This window comes from Lichenostomus cassidix, chromosome 4 (assembly GCF_008360975.1).
Source record: "Lichenostomus cassidix isolate B80296 chromosome 4, HeHo_3.0, whole genome shotgun sequence".
Taxonomy (NCBI): Eukaryota; Metazoa; Chordata; class Aves; order Passeriformes; family Meliphagidae; genus Lichenostomus; species Lichenostomus cassidix.
The window spans coordinates 64,832,377-64,855,071 of record NC_139484.1 but is presented as its reverse complement, the minus strand read 5'-3'; the positions used below and the strand labels follow the sequence as shown (position 1 = coordinate 64,855,071).

General features: G+C 35.5%; 1 protein-coding gene across 5 annotated transcripts in view; it reads left to right on the top strand.

Annotated features, from left to right (window-relative positions):
- The first annotated feature begins 994 nt into the window (after positions 1-994).
- The window catches only part of POLN (DNA polymerase nu), an 87,189-nt gene continuing 65,488 nt past the window's right edge, over positions 995-22,695 (top strand). For 3 of the 5 annotated variants that reach the window (XR_014851906.1, XM_085059637.1, XM_085059640.1), the window contains exons 1-12: positions 995-1,479; positions 1,856-2,043; positions 3,834-3,946; positions 5,740-5,897; positions 8,414-8,518; positions 9,900-9,960; positions 10,170-10,234; positions 11,021-11,104; positions 11,518-11,607; positions 13,624-13,680; positions 14,181-14,234; positions 14,457-14,522. Coding sequence is in view for 4 of the 5 variants with exons in the window: in XM_085059637.1 (XP_084915763.1) it covers positions 1,078-1,479; positions 1,856-2,043; positions 3,834-3,946; positions 5,740-5,897; positions 8,414-8,518; positions 9,900-9,960; positions 10,170-10,234; positions 11,021-11,104; positions 11,518-11,607; positions 13,624-13,680; positions 14,181-14,234; positions 14,457-14,522 (1,443 nt within the window). In the remaining variant the exon portion in view is untranslated. The remainder of the gene's footprint in view (positions 1,480-1,855; positions 2,044-3,833; positions 3,947-5,739; positions 5,898-8,413; positions 8,519-9,899; positions 9,961-10,169; positions 10,235-11,020; positions 11,105-11,517; positions 11,608-13,623; positions 13,681-14,180; positions 14,235-14,456; positions 14,523-22,695) is intronic. The other 2 variants (XM_085059638.1, XM_085059639.1) reach the window with 2 other exon arrangements.

The window sequence follows — 22,695 nt, the reverse complement described above, 5'->3', positions numbered from 1 at the left end:
CATGATTTTTTCAAATGCCTCAGGAACAGAAAGCTTGCTTGGTGATGGAGATGTAAAAAGTATTGAGGGAAGATGCAAATCTGTGTATCTGTAAATAGCTAAACACACATATACCTTGGGGAATCTTGGAAAGGTCACTGCCATTCCAGAGTCCTTGTTCATGAAATCAAGACAGAGGATCTATCTCAGCTGAGGAGTTTGTAGAAGAAATTAGCAAAGTAAATAGTAAGAAATTACTAGAGTCAGTAGCATACCAAGGACATTTCTGAAGGAAATCAGGATGAAGGAGTAGAATTCAAACATTACCATGCAGCATCTTGCTTAGTGCTGCTTAGTAGCATGCTGCTGTAAAGGGATCCAGGGACTATCTGGAGTAGGAAAACTGTTCTGGGTATAGTGGGGTACATAGAATAGAATATAATATAACACTTACTCATACAGCTGATAATACTTCTTCAATGGAACTTTCTTATGTATTTTTGGTATGTCTTACAATCCTGTAAGTTGCTTGAAGGGATCCGGTTGACTTGTGCTTGAACTTCCAAAGCAGTCATTAAAATCCTTTGCCAAAAATTCTATAACAAATGAAGCTGTCATGAAAAAAGCTCTGAATGTTGTAAGCTAAAGATGAATGATCTCTTCCCTCTTCAGATGCTAATAACCTTGTCACTATGGAAGACATGCTTCTGGACTAGATGCATCTTGTGATTGTTAATTTGCCTTTTTTAGTGTTGGACTAAGATTAAAAAAAAAAAAAGTGGTTATGAATGTAAACAGTATATGTCAACAAAATAATCTCTTCTGATAAGTACGTGAATTTTGGTTTGTGTAATGTGGTTCCCCTAAACTGGCTCTGTTTTGTTAGTATCAACATTTTTTCATAGAATTTTGGTTTCTTGAAAGCAAATTACCTAAATTTACTTTTTTACTTTTTAATTTCTCCTATTAAGCCAAGTAATTGGAGTGCTAAAAAAATTCTAATTTTCCCAGGAGTTTTGTGATACCAGAACTGCCATTTTAAAAGCAACTGCCAGCTCTGAAAAAAGAACTGCTGGTCAGATAGTCAGGACAGTGCATATGGATGAAATACTTGGCAGTCAAGACACCAAAATAGTGAGCTGTTACCAGGAATCAGGCTTGCCCACATGGGGATATCCAGAAAGGAGTCTTTCAGTAGAAGCAAAATATCTGAAGGATGGGGAAAAGAAAATAGTTATTCCTCTTAAAAGAAAGCAAAATGTGTCTACATCGTGTTCAGAGAAAACAAGAAGATTGCATGTAAATACCTATGTGTCCTCACATGAAAGAAGATACAGCTGTACTCCTGGACAGATAGAGTCATCTGGAAAGTATCCTTGTGATATCAGCAGTTTAGGATCTGAAGAAAAAAATGAACTGCTTGCAATGATAGAACAGGCAGTGGCTTTTGTAACTACTATGATATTTCAAGATGGCTCTTCGCAGCTCAACTCAGAGCAGGTTAGTGAAGGATGAGTTTTGTTTAGAGTCAGTTCTGGGGAGCTATTTGAACAGCATGTAACTGATAAACACAAACCCCTGTTCTTTGGGAGCCACTTTGGTGTATGATATACTGAAATGTACATTTAAAATGAAGTAAATCTTAATATTTAGATTATGTTTTATTTTAAACTACCAAGTAAAACTTAAAGAAAATGAAACCACTGGGATTTTTGTCTCAAGGCTGAAGCACTTGCATGCTCCTCTACTGTGTCAGTGGTGTATGAAGAAACTAGAGTACATAACAGGTTTCATATTGTAAACTATTCGGGAATTTTTCTTCATAGGATTGCACAAAATCTGTCAGAGGAAACACTATTCTCATTATACTTAACAGGCCTCTACCTCATCAGTAAAAGGAGTTGTTGTGCTGGTGAAGAATCAGACTGATCACCCTTGTCCTCCCAGTCACAATTTAACTGGCTATACTTGGAATGCTGCTAATGAAAATGATAAATTAATTTATTTAAAAACTCAACAGTCATCTCTCTGGGAACAAGAACAGGCTCACAAGAAATTTTCTTGGTGAGGAGAATATGTAGGAAAAAATAGTTTTGCTTTATATATGCTTTCAGCAGTAATGATATTGGTTACTTAGCACAGGCCTAATCTCCTTACATGTCAAGCTCATTGAATTTCATATTAGCTGTATTAGTTCCATGTCAAGTCTGGGCTACTATAAACCAAATAAGAATAGACTATTCCTTTGGGCTCAGCATATCACTGACTGCAGCCCTTGCAGAATTAGGTTGGGATTCTGGTAGGAGCTGTTTACATTCACCTGGAGATGCTGTATGGCATCAAGGAATATGTTTTGTCCAGGTTTATCTTGGATTTTATCTTCTATTTCCTGAACTGCATTTCTTAGCTAGTACATTTTTGATGGACATTTTTTTTGATAAACACCTTTTCTGGGTTTTGTTAATACTTCAATTTTTTTTTGGTACAGAATTTTTTAATGGCTTTTGACATTCCAAATGAAGTTTTACTAATATTCAGTAATAATACAATTTAATTTTTGAAGTAAAGGCTTTCTGTATCTGTTTAATACTTGGACTAAATTTTAATAAAAAGTTGGACTATGTTTTAAACTTCAGTTGCTGTAACCAAAGTCCATTTTTATTCCTATTAACTTGGAAATCATGTCCTGTAAAGGGAGAAATGAGAACCCAACCTGATTCTTAGGTGTAATAGTCTAGCATGTTAAAACTTCATCAGAATACTTTATGATTTTCAGTAATATCTGTGTTATAGTAAGCAGCTGAATGTGGATTATTAAATTATTAAACATTAATTTTCAAGATGTTGGACTTGGTTGTTAGTTGCATCTCTTCCACTGCTTCACTGTGGCTTGAAACAAGTCACTTTGCTGACCTGTATTTCACCAGCTGTAATACTGGGGTTACATGACAAGTAACTTAATAATGTGTTGTCAGTTTGAATATAGGTTGTTGTGAATTGGGAATAACATATCAATGAAGCACGTACGTAGAACAGTAAAAATTCAGTAATAAGTTGAATAAGGATATTAGCATTTAGATGAAACCTGTGAGTAATTTTTTTATTATAAAAATAGTGCAATTGTTTAAGAATGGATCTATAATGCATACAGCAATACCTTGTGATCTATGTGATTTCTAATCTGTCCAAACCCTTGGAATTGTGGTCTCATACCATCAAAAATGCTTTATAAAAACTATTATTTGTCTATATTGCCCAAAATAAAACTTATTAAAAAAGGACACATGTAGTTAGTAAATCTATATAGTAATCTATATATATATATAGTTGGTTATATCTAATTGAAATAGTATGAATGAGGGAATTATAGACATTTCAAGAAGTATGGAAATACACAACAAAGATGAAGAATTTTGGATTTCAACAGCACATTATCACAGGGCAGTTATGGCAATTTAGATTGTCTGGTAACTTTTAAATCAGTGTTTTATAATGCTTCATCAGTTTAGCCTCTGTAATCTTACTTGGGTGTATTGAAGTGTTACAGGGATGCCAGGGATGCAGTTGGTGTTTTGGATTAAGGTTGCACTTTGAGAGTTAAACAATGATTTATTTTCTTTATGTAGATGTGATAAAGCATATCTGCTAGGATGTTTTAATTTCTTAGAGAGCATAGCTTTGAGTATTATTGAATTGAGAATTTAATATTCAAATGCAGTATTCTGTTCTTATAGGCATAAGGAAATGTCTTGGGTTAACTGTTTAGTATTAGGTGCTAATCAAAAGAACAAAGTAAATAGATTGACTAAATCTAGCAGCAATATAGTGTGTGTTAATGAACTTCTTCTGTGCAGGCAAGTGTTGTTTCAAATGCTACAGTGCAAAGTTCCAATAATTTGCTTCAATGCAAAAGATTTCCTGAGGACTCTACTTCAAGTTTATGGTAATGAAATCAGCTGGAAACAAGGCAAGTATTGAATCTATGATTTCATCCTGTAATCTCTGTGCTATTGGTGTTTCTGTTAAAATCACTAAGTGTAGAAATTACTGAATTGGTGGTTAAGTAATATATTGAAAAACAGAGTTTAATACCATGAGAAAGAACACCCTTCTTGGGGGATGTTGTGACCAGAGGCTTGGCATGTCAAAATAATACATTTCTTCTCCGAGTAGGAATTAGATCATTGAGTAATTTGAGGATAGCTTCCAGTGGAAACAAAAGTTCTGAACACAGTCCTGAGTATAGCTGAAAAGGTCAAACTACTTCGTGTTTCATATTCCCTAGAAAAAAACCTTGTCTGCTCAAAGGAAAGGCTAAAATAAATCCCAGAGATGTGCATAGTTGTCAGAATTAGGAATCACTTGAATAGGCCCTTGTGTTTTTGATAGGAACAAGTAAGACTCTTCTCTACAGATTTAAAAACAACTAGAAACAGCAGGCATAAGATGTAAACATAACATCTTTTTTGTTTTGGTGTTCTTTTCAGGGTTTTTTGGGTTTATTTTTTTGTTCCGGATATCAAATTACTGCTGAGTGAGTTACAAAAGTATACAGGAAGGGATCCCTCTATGGACAGTCATCAGCTCATGTTTAGCATCTGAAAAGTTTCAGTAAATCACAGTAAACTGATGATAGTTTAAAATCTGGTGTGAAGATCTGTACAAAAACTACCACTGGGAATGGGAAAGGTGGGGAAAGAAATGCTGTAATGGGACTGGCAAAAGTGACAGTTTTATAACCTGTACATTCAAGAAGTACTAGATAGATCAGATAGATCCTATCTGATCCATGGGATTTGAATTCTTGTGTAGGTTTTTAAACTTTGAAATTTGATGCTTCCTTACACATTATTTCTGCTATGAAAAAACAAACAAAACCCCTAAAATTCTCTTTAGAGTAGTCTTGTAGGTGTAACTTGCATTATGGACATTAAAATTTGCTTCCAGGTAACAGTCTGGAAGGTTGTTTAGCGTGAAGTTCTCTATAAATGTACCTGTAGGTTATCATTTGAACTTACTTAGGAGTTACTGAAGAGGCTTACTGAAGAGGTTTATCTTTGAATATATCACAAAGCAGTCTAGTTATTAGTTTCTCCTGTTCTTTGTAGAGCATGTAGGACACATGTTGAGATTGTAGTTCAAAGGGCAGTGAAACAGCACTGGGCTTGGCCCATCCTATCCATCAATGTGAACATGACAGTGCAGTGTAAGCACATATGATCCTATAGGACAAAAGGTTCTGAGTTTTGGAAACAATGCATTGTGCACCCATATGTGAATTCATATATACATTAACAATCTCAGTCTGATTGCTAGGAAGTAAATTTCTCCCTGATCCCTAATGGCAATTTTGTGCATATCAGTCAAGTTAACAAAAACATTAACAAAACTGTATCAGAGGGAGAATCTCATAAGAAAAACTCCAGCTTGAAGTTTTTAAGTTCTAAAAAAGAGAGGTTTTTACAGTAAAGCTAAGGAGCCAAAGGTTTACTTACATTTGAAAACTTGAAAAAAATCAACCAACTAAAAAATTCCACCCCAACCTAACAACACAACCTTCTTCAAAAATATGCAATACTGAACTTCCTCCTGTGTAGTCATAATACTGACCATTTGTTAGAGCTGCAAATTCTCTATTTAACATTTTTATAACTACCTGTCCTTTTGTGATGTGTGCATGCAGGAAAGATGGACAAAACTTTAGAGCTATTTTTCAGGATGGGAGGTAATTTAAGTATTTTGAATAACTTATTTTTGTAGTTGCTGATATTGTCGTGTTAGATCCAAGGATTGCAGCATGGCTGATAAACCCCAGCGACACAGTTCCTTCCTTTGAGTGTTTAATACAGAAGTATTTTGAAAAGCCTTTTTCAAAGGGAACAGAAAATACAAATACAGGCACTTTGAGAAATGTATCTGTAAGTAGTTTGTTTTCAATTGATTGTGGTTGGGTTAAAAGGAGAAGGAAATGACAAAAGAATTTTTTTTTGCTTAGAAAATATTGCAAATAAAGATAATGGTTTTCTAGGGGAAGAAAATGAATCTATTAGCACTACTTGTTGGAAATCTAATGAAAGGGGAGCAGTTTTCACTGCATTCCACCAAGATGGGAACTTGTTCTGCAGCAACAGCTGTAAAATATTCCTTCACAACTGTAACATTCAGTTAATTAATATATAGTTTTATATTTTTTCTGTCCACCTTCCTGCAAAATTATTTCCAACTCTTCTTTCCAAAATGCCTAATGTTGTGTTCTCTGATGCCTGTGGACTTGTAGCCTGTATTTAGTTAATTGTAATCAACAATTCTGCTGAACTTTCTGATAAAGACACCACATCATAGGCTGAGAAACAGCAGGGAGTCAAATGTGAACCTTCAAGCATTTCTATGAAAAAATCTGTGAATTTTAATTCTCAGTGTGAGAGAATGCATGATGAACTTTTTGAGATGTTATCCCCTGCACTATGGATATTTCTTTCTATATCCTGTCAAACGTCTTCCTGTATTCCCACTGAAATGTATTTACTGAATAAAATATTTGTATTTCTTTTGGGTCATGGTGTTTAGTGTGGACACATTAGCTTTCAAAGGTTTTTTGAATGATAAGGAGATGTAGAGCAACCTAAATGATGGGTTTTTTGGATGCCATTCACTTCTCAGAGGCCTTGCTTGTTCAGACCAAGTATTGCACCATGGTTATAGGACTTGTAGGATACAAAACCCACAGATGTCAAATGGGCTTAGAGCGTGGACAGAGGTCAGTTGTATTGGCACCTGCTCATCAGTGTAGACATTTCTGAGAAAACCAGAGCCAGTTTACTTTAAAACACTGTAAACTGCAGTTGTTCAGAAGCTACTTCATTAATTAAGTTATTAGTGTAGGGAATAGACAAGCAAACAGACAGAAGTTATCTATGGTTATTTCTATATGTGATGACTCTGCTATGAGTCAGCATCCTTAATGTTGTCTCTTTCCTTAGCTTGACTCAGTCTTTTGTTCTTCAGATATCACACCTGTTCTTAGTTATTCTTCAACTTTGTCATCCTGATTCCCAGCTCTGAGTTAAATATTGAAATTTAATTTCCTTCCTGTCCTACTTCAGGTCTAGTTTGTTTCCTTGCCCCAACCATCTCATATCTTTATGTTGACTTGTTCACTCAAGTCCCAGTTAATGCCTCCTTGTAACATCCTGTGATTATTCCCCCCTGTTCCTTATTTCTTAATTTGTCACCTGGACCTTCATGCTTCCTTTTTGGCTTTTCTCTTTGCTCAGTGAGTCCCAGTTCTTCCTGTGAATCCTGGCTCTTTGCCAGGTTTATTTCTTCAGTCTTCTTCCTCTGTTTTCACTGGTAGATTCCTAACAGTTGTCTCTGCTGCCAGAGGGATCTGTGGTGATACATCATCTTGTGCCTCGCTGCTTCAGTGAAGCTCCCTCTGTCTTGTGCTGGTCTTGTCCACCCACCACAGTACTTGCAATGACTGCTGGTTTATTCTGTAGCCCACGACTCACCCACACACCTCTAGCATGAAGATGTGCTGCTTGTGTATATATTTGATGCTGTGCCAAGGTGGTCATGGTCCATATTCCCTGGAACATTTGCTGGAACAGGTGCTAAACATTATGCTGTTCATGTCATCCCTGCATTTACTGATGAGGAATCTTGGTGTCAGTTGAAGCCTGTCCTTGGGCTCTCTTCCACCTCCAGAAAGGGATCAGGCAAGCTGTTTGTATTTCACAGACAGCTCATTTGTTCCAGAACAAGTTGGTATGGACAGGGTTTCTTGGAGACAGGTTGATGACTTTTCAATGCAGTATGGACAACACTGTTTTAGAACAAGGATCACTGCTAGTGTATCTACATATTTTAGCTTTAAAGAGAGTCCTCTGCATCCTGCCTTCCAGGGCCTGCTGTTTCTCAGTCTTTATTAAGTTTATTTTTAATTGTCATGTTCTTGGAGCTAACAATCATGTTCTCAGTGTTTGTAGGCATTTCAAAAGGGTATTCTAGCCACTTGAAGGAGGTGGCCTGGTGCTGTGTGGAGCACCACTGGAACAGAAGGCAAAGAAGTGAAAAGTTCTGGCACAAACTAGTGGCAGTACTTATATGAGAAAGCAAAATGCAAGGAATTTTTCCTCATTTTACAAGTAGTAAGAGAGCTCTGACTTAAATGTCAAAGGCAGTTTATTGATACTATATTTTTTGGTACTCAATGTAAATAAAGGAATAGAGAGAATCTGGAATGTTCATAATCTGTAGTGCTGTGTTAATGATTTGTGTTTGACAGAGATCTGAGAACATTTCTAAAATGTTAATATAACAGAAGGCATACAGAAAAGCACATTTTTACCATTTAATACTTTTAAAAAAGATAGTACTCTATTTTTATGCTAGCAATAAAGTTACTGATTTATTTTTTATTTATTTATATCAGTATCAAAACTTAGGTGTGAACTTGGAGAAGCTTTATAATGTAATGAGGGACCTCACTCATGGCTTAAAGGTAAGACATAAAAAGAAGTTGTTCAGAAGTAACTGTGTAAGTATTATCTTGAATTAAAGAGAGTTAATGATATATTTCTCATTCAAATTAGAATAATAGAATGCTTCAGCCTTTAGTAGTTTACTTTGGCAGTCAACATTTAAAATAAATTGCCCATCAAATATGCCATTGTTTCTAGAAGGAAATGCTGAGTGTCAAGGTTAATCTTTAGAAGAAACTTTTCCTCTGCAACAGTTAACTAAATGAAGAGTCTAAGAACAGGAAAGGTTCAGAATATCATCACTTTTCTTATAGTATTTTAAATCTATATGTTACTATCTAAAAAATGTTAACAGAGGTAGAACATAGTATAGCTAATTTTTTTCTATGTATTCCTTGCTTATGAAAACTCTCAGCATATCTTTTGTTCTAGATTGTGTTAACCTAGCACTGGTCAGGCAATGGAACAGACTTCCCAGAGAGGTGTTTGATGGCCCAGGCCTGTCAGTGTTTGAGGCAACTGAACAGTGCCCTTAATCACATTCTTTAAATTTTAGTCAGCCCTGAATTGATGAGGCAGTGGGACTAGATGGTCATTGTAGATCCATTCCAAGTGAACTATTTTATTCTATTTTGCTCCTTATTGCAGGTCAAAATGCATCTCAAAAAGTCTGTTAGTGTGTGTTTTCTGCCTGTGATCATACACCCGAAAAAGTGCCAGAATTTAGGGATATGCTCAGGTTTTGGTGGAAGGGGCATCATAGTTTCCTGGGGTTTTCCTTGAAGTCGCTGGTAGCAAGTAGGGCTTAGACCATGAGTTGATGGAGCTGTATTAATCTGGATATCCAAGAGGCTCCAGCAGTATGGTGAGCAACCTGTGAAGGGAGGCAGCAGGGAAACACCAAAGGCACAGAAACGCTGAGATCCAGACTACAAGAGTTTCAGACAAGTCAGATTGCTTCAGTAGTTGGAGAAAAAACAGACTTTCTGTTCTCTGTAACTAATTTGGATACATAACCCCATCAACTCTTATTTTCTTCCTAATGAAAACAAAATGATGAATTATGAATGGTTGCTTAATTTTTCATGTGAATAAAGGAAAAGGCATAACTGTGTGTCCTATTATAATGAAGCTTGCTTTAAAAATAAACTGTTTAGAAAAAAGAGGTGTATATCTCTTTCTTTCTTAGCGTTCTTGTACAAATTGGTTACTATTGCAAAATTCCTATTCCCCACAAAAAGAAGTGATACAGCATTTAGATACCATAATTTACACCAAGTAGTATTTCATGCCATGAACATTGTTGTCATGTAAAAAGGGAATATTCAGAAAGTGAAATACTGCTCAGAGGAAAATACATTCACCTAATGACACTACTATATGTTTTAGGATCAAATTAGCTGGTTCTGAAGAATGTATTTATATCTTACTTTACAGGCTCAAGGTTTGTGGAATTTATTTTGCACATTAGAGCTTCCACTTATCAAAATTCTGGCAGGTATGAAAGTTCAGTTCAAAATACGAATCTTCACTATTTTCACACAGCTGCTGACTGTGCTCAAATGGAATGTAATTCCTCAGAATATGAAATGTTATCTTAGCTTCATAACAGCTGTGTGAGTTTGAGTTTCCATTTTACGGTCTAAGAAGTATGTGAGATTGAAATTGTCAATTATAAATGTTCTTAACTTAAAATTGTATTTACAGTGATGGAAACACACAAAATATATGTGAACAAACAAGAACTGAAAAAAACTTCAGAGATTCTTGGGGTAAATTTTGTATTAATTTTTTCTCTTAGAAAATGTATAACATCATCTTTTGCTTTTACTGAGGATGACTGATTAAAAAGAGAAGGAATTTTTGTCACATTCTATGTAGTAGTTTGGGGGATTTAGTATATTGTTATAAATATATCTAATTATATTTACATATTAGGATACTTCCCTATTTATTTAGGCAAGTGAAAAAGAGACATTTGCTTTTTCAGCTTTGCCCCAGAACTGAGATTGCATTGCAAAATGTGCAGGTTCTTTTGGGTTATGTGTTGTAGAGTAAAAATGGTAATGACTCTTTCTGAACCTGCAGCTTTCAGTAACCATCTTCCTGAGAAGTGGTAGACTTCTCTCCTTCTCTTTGTGAACAATACACTACACTTTTAAAATGATTGTTCTTTGATAAAAATAGCTGTAGGAGAATCCTATTTTATAACAAAATTTGACTAGATAATCATAGTGGTTTGACAGATTACTAATTTATCAGAATAATTTGCATAACTTTGTTTCTCACAGATCTCTATAGGCTTCAGTAACCTAAATTCTTTAACCACAAGTGTTGGTACTTCTTACTACAATAAATCCCCTTCCCAGATTATGAAGAAATATAAAGGAGTATACAAGCAATCTACTCAACCAAATGTTGATAGCCAGAAATGATTACACAGTATCAAGCGCTCCATTATTAAATAAAGGTCCAATATTCTCATTAACCTTGCAAGTAGCAGATACCGAAGAAAATAATAATGTGAATGTAATAATTTTGATGTACTAATTTTATAGTTGAGGCTCAAAGAGCTAGAACAGGAGGCTCATGAGGTTGCTGGAGAACGATTCCTTTTGACCAGCAGTTGTCAACTCCGAGAGGTAGTATTTGAACTACTATTATTACTTAAGGTGTAAGTTCTATAAATTTATTGATACAGAAGAACTGTAAAGCATATGTAGCCTTACAACTTCTGAATTATTTTCTTCCATATTAATTATCTAATTTTCTGATTTTAATGGACATATCAGTTTTTCACAAATGTGACAATGTTAAATAATCTGTATTTGAATGTGTTTACATAAATTACGCATTTGTTTTTAGTAAATGTATTACTGTTTCAGTGGCTCAAAAATAAAGATCTAGTCTTTTCAATTCAGCTTTAGTTCTCTGCTGCAGTGTGTTCTATTTACCTTGAAACCTGTTTTCTGTTTAAGTTCAAGAACCCAATAATTTTCCTTTCTATCTCAGCAGCTGAAACACTGAAAGATTTATTGTCTTTTTCTTACTGTAGGTACTATTTGATAAGTTAAAACTGCATACACTGTGTGAGAAACTTCACAGAACTGAAATACAACAACTCGTATCCACCTCAGAAGTCGTGGTGAGATGGGGAAGGGTTTTAAAACCAGCTCCATGATTTAGTAAAACCTCTAAGTTATATTCCAGTGAAATGGTGATTTGTCTAAAGTTTTCTCGATGATCTTGATTTATTTTTGTACTATTTGTGCTACACTTACTTGTGCCAGAAAAGAAAGTTTCACTCCATGATGGGGAAAACCAAACCAGCTACTGAAGGTGTCCCCTGAGCCTCCTTTTCTCCAGGCTAAACACCCCCACCTCCTTCAGTTGTTCCTCATCACACTTGTGCTCCAGACCTTTCATCAGCTCCATTGTCCTTCTCTGTAAACACTCCAGGACCTCAATGTCCTTTTTGAAATGAGGGGTCCAAAGCAGAACATAGTACTCAGTGTGGAGTACAGGGAGACAGTCACTGCCCTGGTCCTGCTGGCCACACTACTGCTGATCCAGGCCAGGTGCCTTTGGCCTTCTTGGCCACCTGGGCACAGCTGGCTCATGTTCAGTCACTGTCAATCAGCACCCTCAGCTACTTTCCAGCTGCTCTTTCCCAGCCTGTAGCACTGCAGGAGTAGTTGTGACCAAGGGCAGGACTCAGCACTTGGCCTTGCTGAACCTCAGACCCTTGGGTCCATGGATCCAAAACCTGTCCAGATCCCTCTGTGGAGCTTTCCTGCCCTCCAGCAGATCAACTCTTCCATCCAGCTTGGTGTCATCTGCAAACTGACTGAGGTTGCTCTTGATCCCCTTGTCAGATCATTAAAAGTAATTCTGTTAAGATAGTAATAGCAATGGAGTTTCTTTTTAGAAGAGAAAAAGCCTCTGTGCAGCTGCACCTGTTTCTAATTTGGTGCCACAATTGTATTGCTCCAGTTTACATAGGAGTCAGAGTAAAGTGCACAACTCATTGCTGAACATGAACATCTCTGGGGAAGGTGGAAGCCTAACATTTGTTTCTCAAGGAGGAAATTCCACTTTTCAGCCAAGTTGCTGAGCTACCATGTATGACCTCCAGTAACCTCAACAGTAGAACCATAAAACCCACACATTACTCAAGGAGAAGGAGATTTCATAGATCAAGTATATAATCTTGGAAAGTGACAGATAGCCTTGGGAAATGGGAGAGATCAGTGGAACAGAATTCATGTAATCTTTTTGTGGGAAAATAAGATTTGTTGCTGTAATGAAAGCAATGCTTTAATCTAGTCCAGCACTCTCTTTCCAACAACTGCTGAGACTTGATTATTTAGTGAAAGGTAGGCTGAAACCTTCCAGTAGATAAATAGTAGACAATGAATCTTAAGGTGTTGTTTCTCCCTGGAAGCAAGAAAAAAACCTTATGCTTTTAAATATACATTTTGGTACAGTTGCATCTATTTTTCACCCTGGACTATTGTAGTTACAGTTGGTTTTTTTTTTTGTTTTACTTACAAATATCCATTCCCTATTTCAAAAATTTAATTATTTTTCTCAACAGAATTTTTTTCTGGCAGCTTCCAATCAAAGTAATCAGAAATATGCTTGATTTTATTGCTTTTGAGTTTGGCAATATCAACTTTTCTTGAAGTTTTCCTGGAACTTTTATTAAGGCAGGAACAGGAGAAATTCTCCTCTTGGATTGTGTGTGTATAAATATATATGTGTGTATATATGTGTTATTTTGCATTCTTCTATCATGGTCTCTCTTGCATTGACTCTGCATAGCACAAAAAATAAACAAAGGGCCATAAATAACACACACACATCACACCTCAGTGTTTTCAAGGGTCTTGTGGAAAAGGTTTTGTGTCTATGTGTCTTTTTGTCCCTGTATGGGACAGGTGTGGAAATGAAATGGGAAGGAATAATCTCCAGCCTTCCTAATGGAGCCTTCCTTGGGCCTGGGGTGAGATTGCTTGTAGGACATAATTTTCCAGCCAGTATTTTGTCCATTCAACTTGTCAAGAAAATGTCTTCCTCCAAAATTTATTCTTTTAAGGTTTGTTTAAGAATATAACTTAAAGGAAAATAAGTCAAGTTGTTCACATTCTTGATTTTGCAGCTAAAAAAATTACAAGATCTCCATCCTTTGCCTAAGATAATTTTAGAATACCGCCAGGTGAGTTGATATTTTTCACAAAATGTAGTTGCATTGAAGGAAAAATTAGCAAGACAGATAACATATTCATAGTTAAATAAATAAGTTGGCTCTAGAGCAAGTTAATTCAAATACTAATTTGAAGTCAGTATTCTTAAGAGTTTTTAAATTTTAGTGTTTATAGTTGTTTTGCACTATGCTAGATTACAGCTAGCAAACAACTTAGTTGCAAAAATAATTGGAAAACTTCACTGTTAAATTTGTCTAGTGCTATAAAGCACACTCAAGGCAAAACATTTATTTTTTGAGTTAGGAAGAAATGCTTTGCATAAAATGAAGGAGATAACTAGTTATGGGGGATTTTGGGGTAACAAGCCTCTTGAAAATCCAACCTAGTTAGTCTGCTCCCTCACTTAATCTTTAGGTTTTCAAAAAAAGAGCATTTAGAAATTAAGATCTTTCATTTGTAAAATCCCTTATTTTAATACATAAGAATTTATCTTAAATTTTATGTATTTTAGGTTCATAAGATGAAATCAACTTATGTGGATGGACTACGAACGTGCATGAAGAAGGTAGAAATACATAAAGTAGCTTGTAAAATCCTAAAAAGATGTGAAATTATTGCAGTATTTACAGTTTAAGAGCTTTTATAAATGGAGAATTAAAAAGTGTTTCTTTTTGATTTTATTATTCTGATAGCAGTGAATTTTTATTACTGGTACTTTCATTAAAAGGAATTTAGCTGTGTGTCTTCATACTTTTTTTCTTTTGTTTTTTGCTTTACTTGATTACAGGGATTTATTTCCTCTACTTGGAATCAAACAGGAACTGCGACTGGCAGACTTTCAGCCAAACATCCTGTAAGTGAGCTTATTGGAAGATTTGCATTTTAATTGCAATGAAAAACTAATATTACTTGTATAAAATATGTAATATTTTAAACACAGGAAATATTTATTTTCATGCAAGTCTAGCAGTCGCTGTATTGTATCTAAATGGTGGGGAAAAAAAGCTTATTAAATGGGGACTTTACTGTAGGACATCTGTTCTGAAGAATACTTTGTATTATCTGTGGATCAGAATTAATATTATTGCCTGAAGTGGAGAAGTACAATTGTGAGCCATGCATGTACCCTGAATACCTCCTTGTCATGAATTCCTGGTGTTTGTGAACCTCTCCTTGTAACAGATCACTGAGCCCTGGAAGGTGGGTGTTACAGAAAAAAATGAAGCTCTTCTGGAATTTGGCTTCAGGCATCATAGCAGGAAAGGGTTAAGCAGGCAATGCTGGTGCTCTGGAAGTCTTGCTTATATGTCTGTGCTGTTTGGGCTTTTGGTGCTTCCTCTCTTGTCTTTGGCCATAATGATCTCCATGTATGTGCTTGTGCCTAAAATGTGGTTTATTGGACTGCTACAGGTTTGGGTTTTCTTTTTTTTTTTTTTTAATGGATATATTCGAATATATTCGAATGTATTCAGTGATCCCATTTCTCTCAGAGTTTAGGAAGCCCACTGACTTTTGGCTGTACAGACTGGCTAGGCCTCTGTGTTCCCCCTCTGTCTTAGCTCTTTTCTCACCTGTCTTCACAATTGAGGTTTCATTTATATCTTCCTACCCTCGTGGTACGTATTTCCATATGATTTGTCATCAAACAATTTATAGAAAGTGCTTGTGCTTTTTGCTGAGTAAAAATCAGTGTTTAGGATTCTGAATTAACAACAGAATGGGGAAGTGTTGCTTCTGCTCTTGCTTCTCATGCACCCAGATGGGAGAAAGTGGTGGGAGAAGGAAAAAGATGGTCATGAAGGTCACAGTTTGCTGAATTCTCTGATGTGATGCACAGGCATTTCCAAGTCAGAGCTGAACAGACAGCTGTCTTGAACAACCACATACAACACAAAGAGGACCTTTGGCCCATCATAGTAAAAAGGACATGAATCTATTTTTCTTAAAAGTTGTTTTTCTTCAAAATAATGCTGCTAAAGTTAGCATCCAGGGTTGCCTAAGGCTGGCTTTTCCTTCTAAGGAAAAACATTGGCATGGCTTTTTTTGTTTGAAATGTTTATAGAACTTATACCATCTGTTTCTGAATCATTTATTGATATAGGAAATATACTGCAGTGCCCAGTCACTTTGCTAGGTGTTAAAGGATTGGGAGGATTCTTGCCAGAAATCATAAATATTGGAGATATTTTTGCATTTACTATGATACTATGTCAAATTTTAGCTGGATTTTTGCTGAGGTAGTTTATTTTTAACTGTTTTAAAATGCTTTAACAAGTGATTAAAGCAAAAGGCAAGTGTGAATCAGATACTGTGAGAATTCAAATGGAAAATCATCCCATATTCTGCAGTGCTTCTGAGAGATGGGATTCCAAACAAAGGTTTCTTTATCTTTCTTTTGTTTTGTAAAGGTAATGGATCTATCTGTCCTCTGTCCTTCAAGGCATTTAATGGAGTCCAGGAGGGATTTATGTATAGGTTTGAGGAGAAATGACTAGACATTAGATACAGAGCAGAATTTCAGATAAACTCTACTGTCATCTTCTTTCAGACGGTTCCACACTTGATATATGGATGATGTATATTTTTGGCTTTATGTGGGTTTTTCTCAATAGGTAAGTTTATTCACATGAATTTTTATGACTTTGGTGTTGTAGCAACGTAGAGGAGGTTTCTTATCAGAACTTCAGTGGCTCTCCATGTGTTCATCTATTTTAGTTAATCTGTGCACTTAATTTCTTGTGAGTTTATTTCTTCTTCTACAATATGTGTGCTGTATAAATCACATGTTTTTCACAAATAACGAAGTGCTAATGTAGTACATCACTAAATATGGACACAATTGATCTTGCAGTCTCCTGTTATTGCATTGTAGGTGTCTATTTGCTACTCTTGGAGAACCTGAATAACTGAAACCTAAAACTAAATATAAACTATACAATTCTTCAGTCAAATTATTTTGTAATGTACCCATGGGCTAGTTATTTTTTTCGCTCTATGATGGATTGTTTATGACTATTAGGGGGATTTAATTAGGTATATTATTTGAATATGTTACTTTCAAATAATTTTTGCATAAATCTATTAGTCTTGTGTACATTAGGATGCTCTTTTATTATATTGCTCATAGATAACTTTCCTATTAAAGATATTTATGACCTTCATAAAAGCTTGTTTATGTTCTCAAACCCACCTGGAGATACCTCTTTTCAGCCTCTCATGTTTTACAGCACAAATAAGTCAAGACACAAGTGGAAAAACATAAACCAAATTAAGATCAAGCCCCTTTCAGAATGAAAAGAGAGAAATCCTAACTTGAGATATAAAGATTGCATAAAATTGAATGTTATAATTTGGTTTAAGATGTAAACTTCAATGAGAGGATCAGATATTCTGTATTAAGGTTTCTTTCCTCCAGGCTTTTGCAGTAGAGAAAACTGAAATGCTGCTAATGAGTTTGTGCTTCTCTACTTCAGAAGATGTTTGTATCATTAAACTGAAAAGCATAAAGTGGTGGGCTTCAGGGAGAATTTCCTGCCTTTTAGTAACGAAAAGTTATGCTGAAGATAAATAAAAATTTTTACCTTCTTGGAGCGGTGGGGGAAAAAAAAGCATTCCTGCTTTTCCTCAGGAAAAATGCTTTTACAGCTTGTCCAAAAAGGCAAAGAAATAAAATATTTTAACCTATCATTCAAAGAAACATGTTAGCCTATAGTTTGGAAATCAGGATTGCAATTTGAAAGGGAAACTAATTAGGGCATACTGAATGTTAACATACTTAAGGAAGGATCATAAAGAAACTGAAATATATTCAATATATCTCAATCTCTTCAACAGATATAAGATTTTCTGGTAGTGAATCCACAATAGAGAATTGTGTGCTTGTTTATTAGAAAATGTGTGTTGCAAGTAGTGTTTGGAATATAAATAATAAATTATCCATCTGGTTTTCATTCTAAGGGGAGAGATACTCCCTTGAAGTAGAGCCCCCTATGAGCAATCGCCATCCAAAATGAGTCTGTTCTGTCAATTAACTTAGCAAACCAGTATTTCTGATTATCCATACTGTATCTCTGTTATTTCCCCTCTGGGCTGGGTTTTTTTTTGGAGTGAATCAACTAATTTTCTCTGAGATAAAATGGAAATGTGGTTTTGGCATAGTTTTGGGATCATTTCTGGTCAGTGTGGATGAGAATGCTGCCTGTTTGTCTCCCTTTCATAGCAGAATCCCAATAGGTTTTATATATTGGCATCCCCAATGTGTGCTCCTAGCAGGGTGGTCTGACAGAGTTGTGCTACCACAGCTATTGTTACAGCTCTCAAATTTCAGGCATTTTGTCCAAGGCCTCATTAAGGCTCCAGGCTGATGTGTGATACTAGGAATATTCTTTCTGAAAGTTTGAAGTCTGTAGTCACAATTGGATTCCAGCAGAAACAGGATGTTCTGTAAGGTGTTCCAATAGTGATGAGGTACTGCAATGTCTTGTTTTATCCCTGCCCCTTTCTTTCACAGCTTTTAAAAGGTTTAGCAGAGGCTGATGCAATGTGAGGAGCCAGACACCAAGTGTGGGAGCAGGGATGTGATTGCATTTTTTCCCCCCCTAGAAATGAACCAATGCCTTGGCTGCTTTTGAAACTGCACTGCTAGGAATAAGATTTTTGTAATCTTGTTTTCATACACTGTCCAACTGAAAATAATGTTTACTTAAAATAGGCAAATGATATGGGCCTTACATTTTTATTGATCTTGGAGTGTGTTCTCTATTTTTTTTTTTTAAAGTATATTTTTTGGAAAGCATTGGAGATAGAGATCTATGTCAGACACATTACAGATTCATATAAAATATCTTGTCAAAAGTCTTCTATAATGTCATCTAAGCTAACAAAATCATTTTTAGATAAGTATTCCCTAATGTGAGCTTTGCTTAAAACAATGGTAGGTTGTCTTAACAGATATGAGAATGTGTCTGTGTTTTCTTGGGCCTTTGAATTAAAGCAATTTAATGTTACATTTTCTAGTCAGTGCAAACTCCTGTCACTCAAATGAGCTGATGTGCTGTTAGAGAAAGCCAGAGTGCACGAGCTGATTGTTGTGGTTAGTTGGTGTTCTCTGAGCATCTTTTGCATTCAGAACATATTTTTGTGCCATGTTTCTTTTCAGTATGTTTATTCCAATACTCTTGAGTCATATGGTAATTTTGACTGCACTAATAGCACTAAAATAGTATCTCATTTTGTGAGTAGAGTTTTGAAGGTTTTATAGTCTCTTTTGTTGTTGCTTAGTTTTTTTAAGAGTAAATCTTAGTGAAGGCTTTAAGAAACTATATTTACAGTGTTGGAGACAGAAGTTCTCTATTTCCTCCTTGTCACTCATCACAGCTGATGTTTTATGACAGGAAAATTGTACTTAAAAATGAGGGAATGGGCATGTAGGCAAGACTTTTGATTATATTCAGGATGAAATTTTACACTACCTTAACATTGCAATAGAATGTTCTTCGGTATTAGTGTGACAACTACAGTATGGAAAGTCACTGTTGGTCATATCATGACACTCATACCTGATGCTCCACAACATCATTGTGTTGATTTATTACCCAAATGCAGAAACAAGGTTTGCAGACCTTTGTTCTCTCAGCATTTGGAGTACACAGTGTCCTTTTCTATGACACATGCACGTCTTTGGCATTCTCTGCTGTAATGCTCCTGATTTCTATGGATGCATTATCTCATGGGGAGTGTGGTGTATCCCATATGTGGACAATATTTTATAGCATAATTTGGCTCAGTAAAGCTTGTAGCATCATCTGGGCTGTAGTTCTGTAGAAACAAGCACTTAAATCCTGTCCAGTTCTCTTGTGTTTGGGATTATCTTTATATGTATAATTGTGCTGTGTGTTATTTAAAGGAAGGTAATATGCAGCTAGTATAAATCATTGCTTCTATGAAGCAATGGCATAAAAGATACTTGCATTTTATTTATGCAGGGTAAGATAGTCTGTCATTATTTCTTCTACAAGCGAAACATTAGCACAGAAATAAACAGAGCAATTAAAACTGACAACTCAAAAATGAAAGATACTATACAACCTGGAAAAATATCAGGCAAAGTATTTTTAGCACATTGTGAAATATTGACTATGGAGGCTGAAATCCTCCTTCACTCTCCTTTGGTTTCTGACAAAATAAATTCTCAGAAAAGCTTAGGTTTGTAGAAATGGAAGAAAAAAAGTTCTTCTAAAATTTTTCTCTGCTAGAGAGATGACAGCACTGCATATTTCCACTTGTTTCTTTAAAATTAGAAGAGGGTGTTGCAATCCAATATGTATAAATTAAATTGTCAGCACTTAAGCATTTACTGCTCTTGAGTGGGCATTGTTAAGGTAGTTGATTACATGCTGATTCATTTTATCCTTTGAATGGCCTTTGCCAGCAATGTTTTGGGAATGCTGCAGGTGAAAGCCAAAACTATGATCATGTTTTAGAAATCTTGGAATACAACTAGTTCTACTGCCAGGTTATTTTTCTCTATAATGTGAATGTTATTGGAGCACAGAGCTAATAAGAATCAAAATTAGCATCGTCCTTATTAAAAAAACTTGTTTTGATTAATGTAGCTTTCATTACCTTACAAATTCAAAGGTGTTTTAAAGTATAGTAATTATAGTAATATCTGTGACTTGAAGTATTCTTGTACAGAAGTTAATCTGCACACTTTGTTGTGCTTCGTGGAATGTTATGAAGTCTGATTCCATGTAATTTGAGAATAGTTTAAGAGCAATGTTAGCATGGTGTTTAGGTTACAAGAAACACTTTAGTGCCATTCACTCTTAGTCTAGTGCAATCTTTGTTCTGCTACTGTTCATCCATTCACACTTCAACTCCTGGCTGGGCATTTTTCTTATGCCTGAGGTTGGCATATGCAGCATCCCCTGCTGACTCCACTGGTCATTTACAGAGGTCATTGCACCTCTGTAAGCTCTGAGGAGTTTCATGTCCTGCTGAGGTAATTTTCACTGGCCTCATCCATAAAACAGTTGCTCAGATTTAATCTTCAGCAATGTGCACAAATACATATGTGATCCTTCTATTAGCTGAAATATCTGTGTGCCTATTTGTTATTAAGTTTTCTGTTGGAACCTCTTGTGAGTTGATTAAGATTTTAATCTGAAAATCTTCTGCCTGAAGATTTTTTTTGTTTTCATAGGAAGTACTCCATTAGAGGGAGTTTTAGATATACATATCAGGAACTACTCAAAACTTGTAGACTTATGTTCTGGCAGGAAAATGAAAATAAAATAAAAGTCTGAGACACACAAATTATGTCTTGTCTTACAAGCTCTTAAAAATGAGAAGTATTACTATATTTCTCTAATGCCTGAATTCCTTTTTGCAAGGACAAAATACAGTCTTAACTCTGATCTCAGCATAGATTTCATTATATTTTAACAAAGCAAAAGTATTTAAATAGTTGATTTGTCTGTGTAGTGTTCTTCTACTGTACAGTCTTCTTCCGATTTGTATCTTAGAAAAAATTAAAAGATCTGAGAGGTCTGACAAGACAAAAAATTAAGGGGACAGAAATGAAGAATGATAAAAAGAAAATGGTTTATAGGAGAAGATCAAAAGTTAGGTAGATTAAAAGAGACTTTTTGTCTTGGATGGTCAAGCTTTCACACAGTAATGATTTTCCAAAGCTTTGTCATTGGCATTCCAAAGAATTTCAGGAAAATTATCACAGTTGCTCTACATTCATATTTTATTCATCTTTCTCTGCTGAAAATTTTTATTTATTTCAATAATTGGAAAATTTGCCAATTCTTGATTTCCTCAGCAACCTTTCATAAAGCCTCAGGACTTTTAGTGTAGAGTTTTGGAAATGGATGTACTCTCTCAAGTTGGGAACAACACTGGAAAAAAAATAGTGGTTTGTGTAAGGGTTGCCGAAGATGGACAGAATAAGACACATCTTGCTGTCTCCCACGTGGCCTTGCTGTTCATAGTTCTGTTCCAGCATGATCATCTGCTGGCTCTGACTCTTAGGAACTTGGAGCTGAGAACCTAATCAGTACCTGATTCTATCAGGAACCTAATCAGTTCCTGATTCTATCAAATCAGGAACTGTCCTTTCCTCACTGAGGGCAAAGAAAGAGATATTACTTACTTAGGTTTCCTTTAACTCCTTCAATCAGCCTCCTGTTCACAGCCTTTTAAGAGAAATTCCCTGCTAACATATGCCCAGTAAATTCCTCAGTATGTGGAACAATCTTGTTTGAGATTGAGAACAATCTTGTTTGTTTGAGATGCTGAATTTTACCCTTTTCTTAAAACAATTGTTACATCTTTTTTTAACAGTGAATTCCTCCAGCCTGGAAATCTTGTGATTTTTTGTGTGGTTAGAGGTCTAGTATTTGTACCTTTGGACAATATTCCCTTGACACTGTTTACTTTAATGCTATAATATGCAGCTAATCTACAACTGTACAATATTTACTAGCTCCAGCTGCCACTCAAAGGGTTGTTATCTCTGTGCCTTAGCATTGCTTCTTTTTTTTTCCAAAACCAAGTTGTATCTTCTTGTAGTCCATCCCAGAGTTTGAGCTTCCCATATGAATGAATAAGAGTGTAACAGAGCTAATATTCTGTGGATCATTTTCTTTCAGGAAAATGAAATAATAAAATTTAGTCAGTTTATATATGGGAAACAAATGTAGTCTCTTGTGTCTATACAAACTCCCTTGCTTGCTGTGCAAAGGTTAGTAATCTGTCAGTATGTAGCCAAGAATCTGGGCTCAACCCATGATTTGACAAAATAGTTTGTCACAGAACATGTTAGATCAATTAGTAAAATAAAAGGGATTTTTTTATTTTAAAAATCACTCATCAAATCATTTTTCATGTGCTGCTATATCTGTATTACCTGAGATCATTGCCAGATCTAAATTTCAGGGACTATGTTAGAATGAGAATTAGTTGTAGGAAATCAAACACAGTATTCTTAAGGCCTACTCTCTGAGGCAAGAAGTCTC